Below are 944 nucleotides of genomic sequence, written 5' to 3' on the forward strand. Positions count from 1 at the left end.
TACTATCGGAGGACTTAAGTCTATGTAACATGACTGAATCCTGCATTCAAGTAGATGAAAACACTCTACCTGTGTTTAACTCGAACAGAAAAGTACCGTTCGCAGCAATTGAAATCGTTTGGACAGACTGAAAAAGAGTGGAATCATCAAAAAGGTGGATTACTCTAATTGGGCGGCACCCACGGTGTGCATTAAAGATTAGGCTGTGTGCTGATTTCGATACAGGATTGAACGACTGCCTTAAAGACATGCCAACATTCACTCTCGACGCCAGAGGACATTTTCAAAAATTAAATGATGGAAAGATGTTCTCCAAAGTGGATCTGTCTGACGCTTATTTACAGATTAAAGTAAATGACAAATGCTCAAAGTATCTCACAATAAATACACATAGAGGATTGTACAAATATACCCGATTACTTTTTGGATTAAATGTTGCACCGGCAATATTTCAGCAAATCATGGATGCTATGTTATCTGATTGTGAATTTGCAATCCCGTGTTTGGACAATATATTGATTAAAAGTAATTCGGTAAAACCTATAAAGTTCTTGTATGAATTGTTTGGCCCATACGATGTTCCAGACACGTTAGTTTCTGAAAATGGAACGCAATTTTCGGGATATTAATTCAAGAACTTCTGTAAAATGCATGCGATAAAGCATATTTTCACTTCACCCTGCTACCCGAGGTCAAATAGGCAGGTAGAAAGATTTGTTGACACGTTCAAAAATAGCGTTAAGAAAAACTAAGAAAAAATTAAGTAACGACGAAGCACTAACAAAATTTCTTAAGGGTATATAGACTAACCGTCAATCCAAATATAAATTCAAGAAAATCACCAGCAGAGTTGGTGCTCACGTGAAGAATTAAACCGAGTTTTGATAAGCTATTGCTATAGAAAAAAGATGTAAAGGAAATACGAATATAATTATAATTAAGGA

The 944-nt window shown here is 35.7% G+C and overlaps 1 protein-coding gene across 1 annotated transcript; it reads left to right on the top strand.

Moving 5' to 3' along the window:
* Positions 1 to 248: 248 nt before the first annotated feature.
* On the top strand, positions 249 to 629 carry LOC106879815 (uncharacterized protein K02A2.6-like). The gene has a single exon (XM_014929522.1). The coding sequence runs from the start codon at positions 249 to 251 to the stop codon at positions 627 to 629; it is 381 nt and encodes a 126-aa protein (XP_014785008.1).
* The last annotated feature ends 315 nt before the right edge of the window (positions 630 to 944 follow it).

The sequence above is a fragment of the Octopus bimaculoides genome, chromosome 7 (assembly GCF_001194135.2).
Source record: "Octopus bimaculoides isolate UCB-OBI-ISO-001 chromosome 7, ASM119413v2, whole genome shotgun sequence".
Lineage (NCBI taxonomy): Eukaryota > Metazoa > Mollusca > Cephalopoda > Octopoda > Octopodidae > Octopus > Octopus bimaculoides.

Excerpts from the sequence above, each read along its gene's own strand:
- LOC106879815 (XM_014929522.1), top strand. The coding sequence starts at position 249 with ATGCCAACATTCACTCTCGACGCCAGAGGACATTTTCAAAAATTAAAT.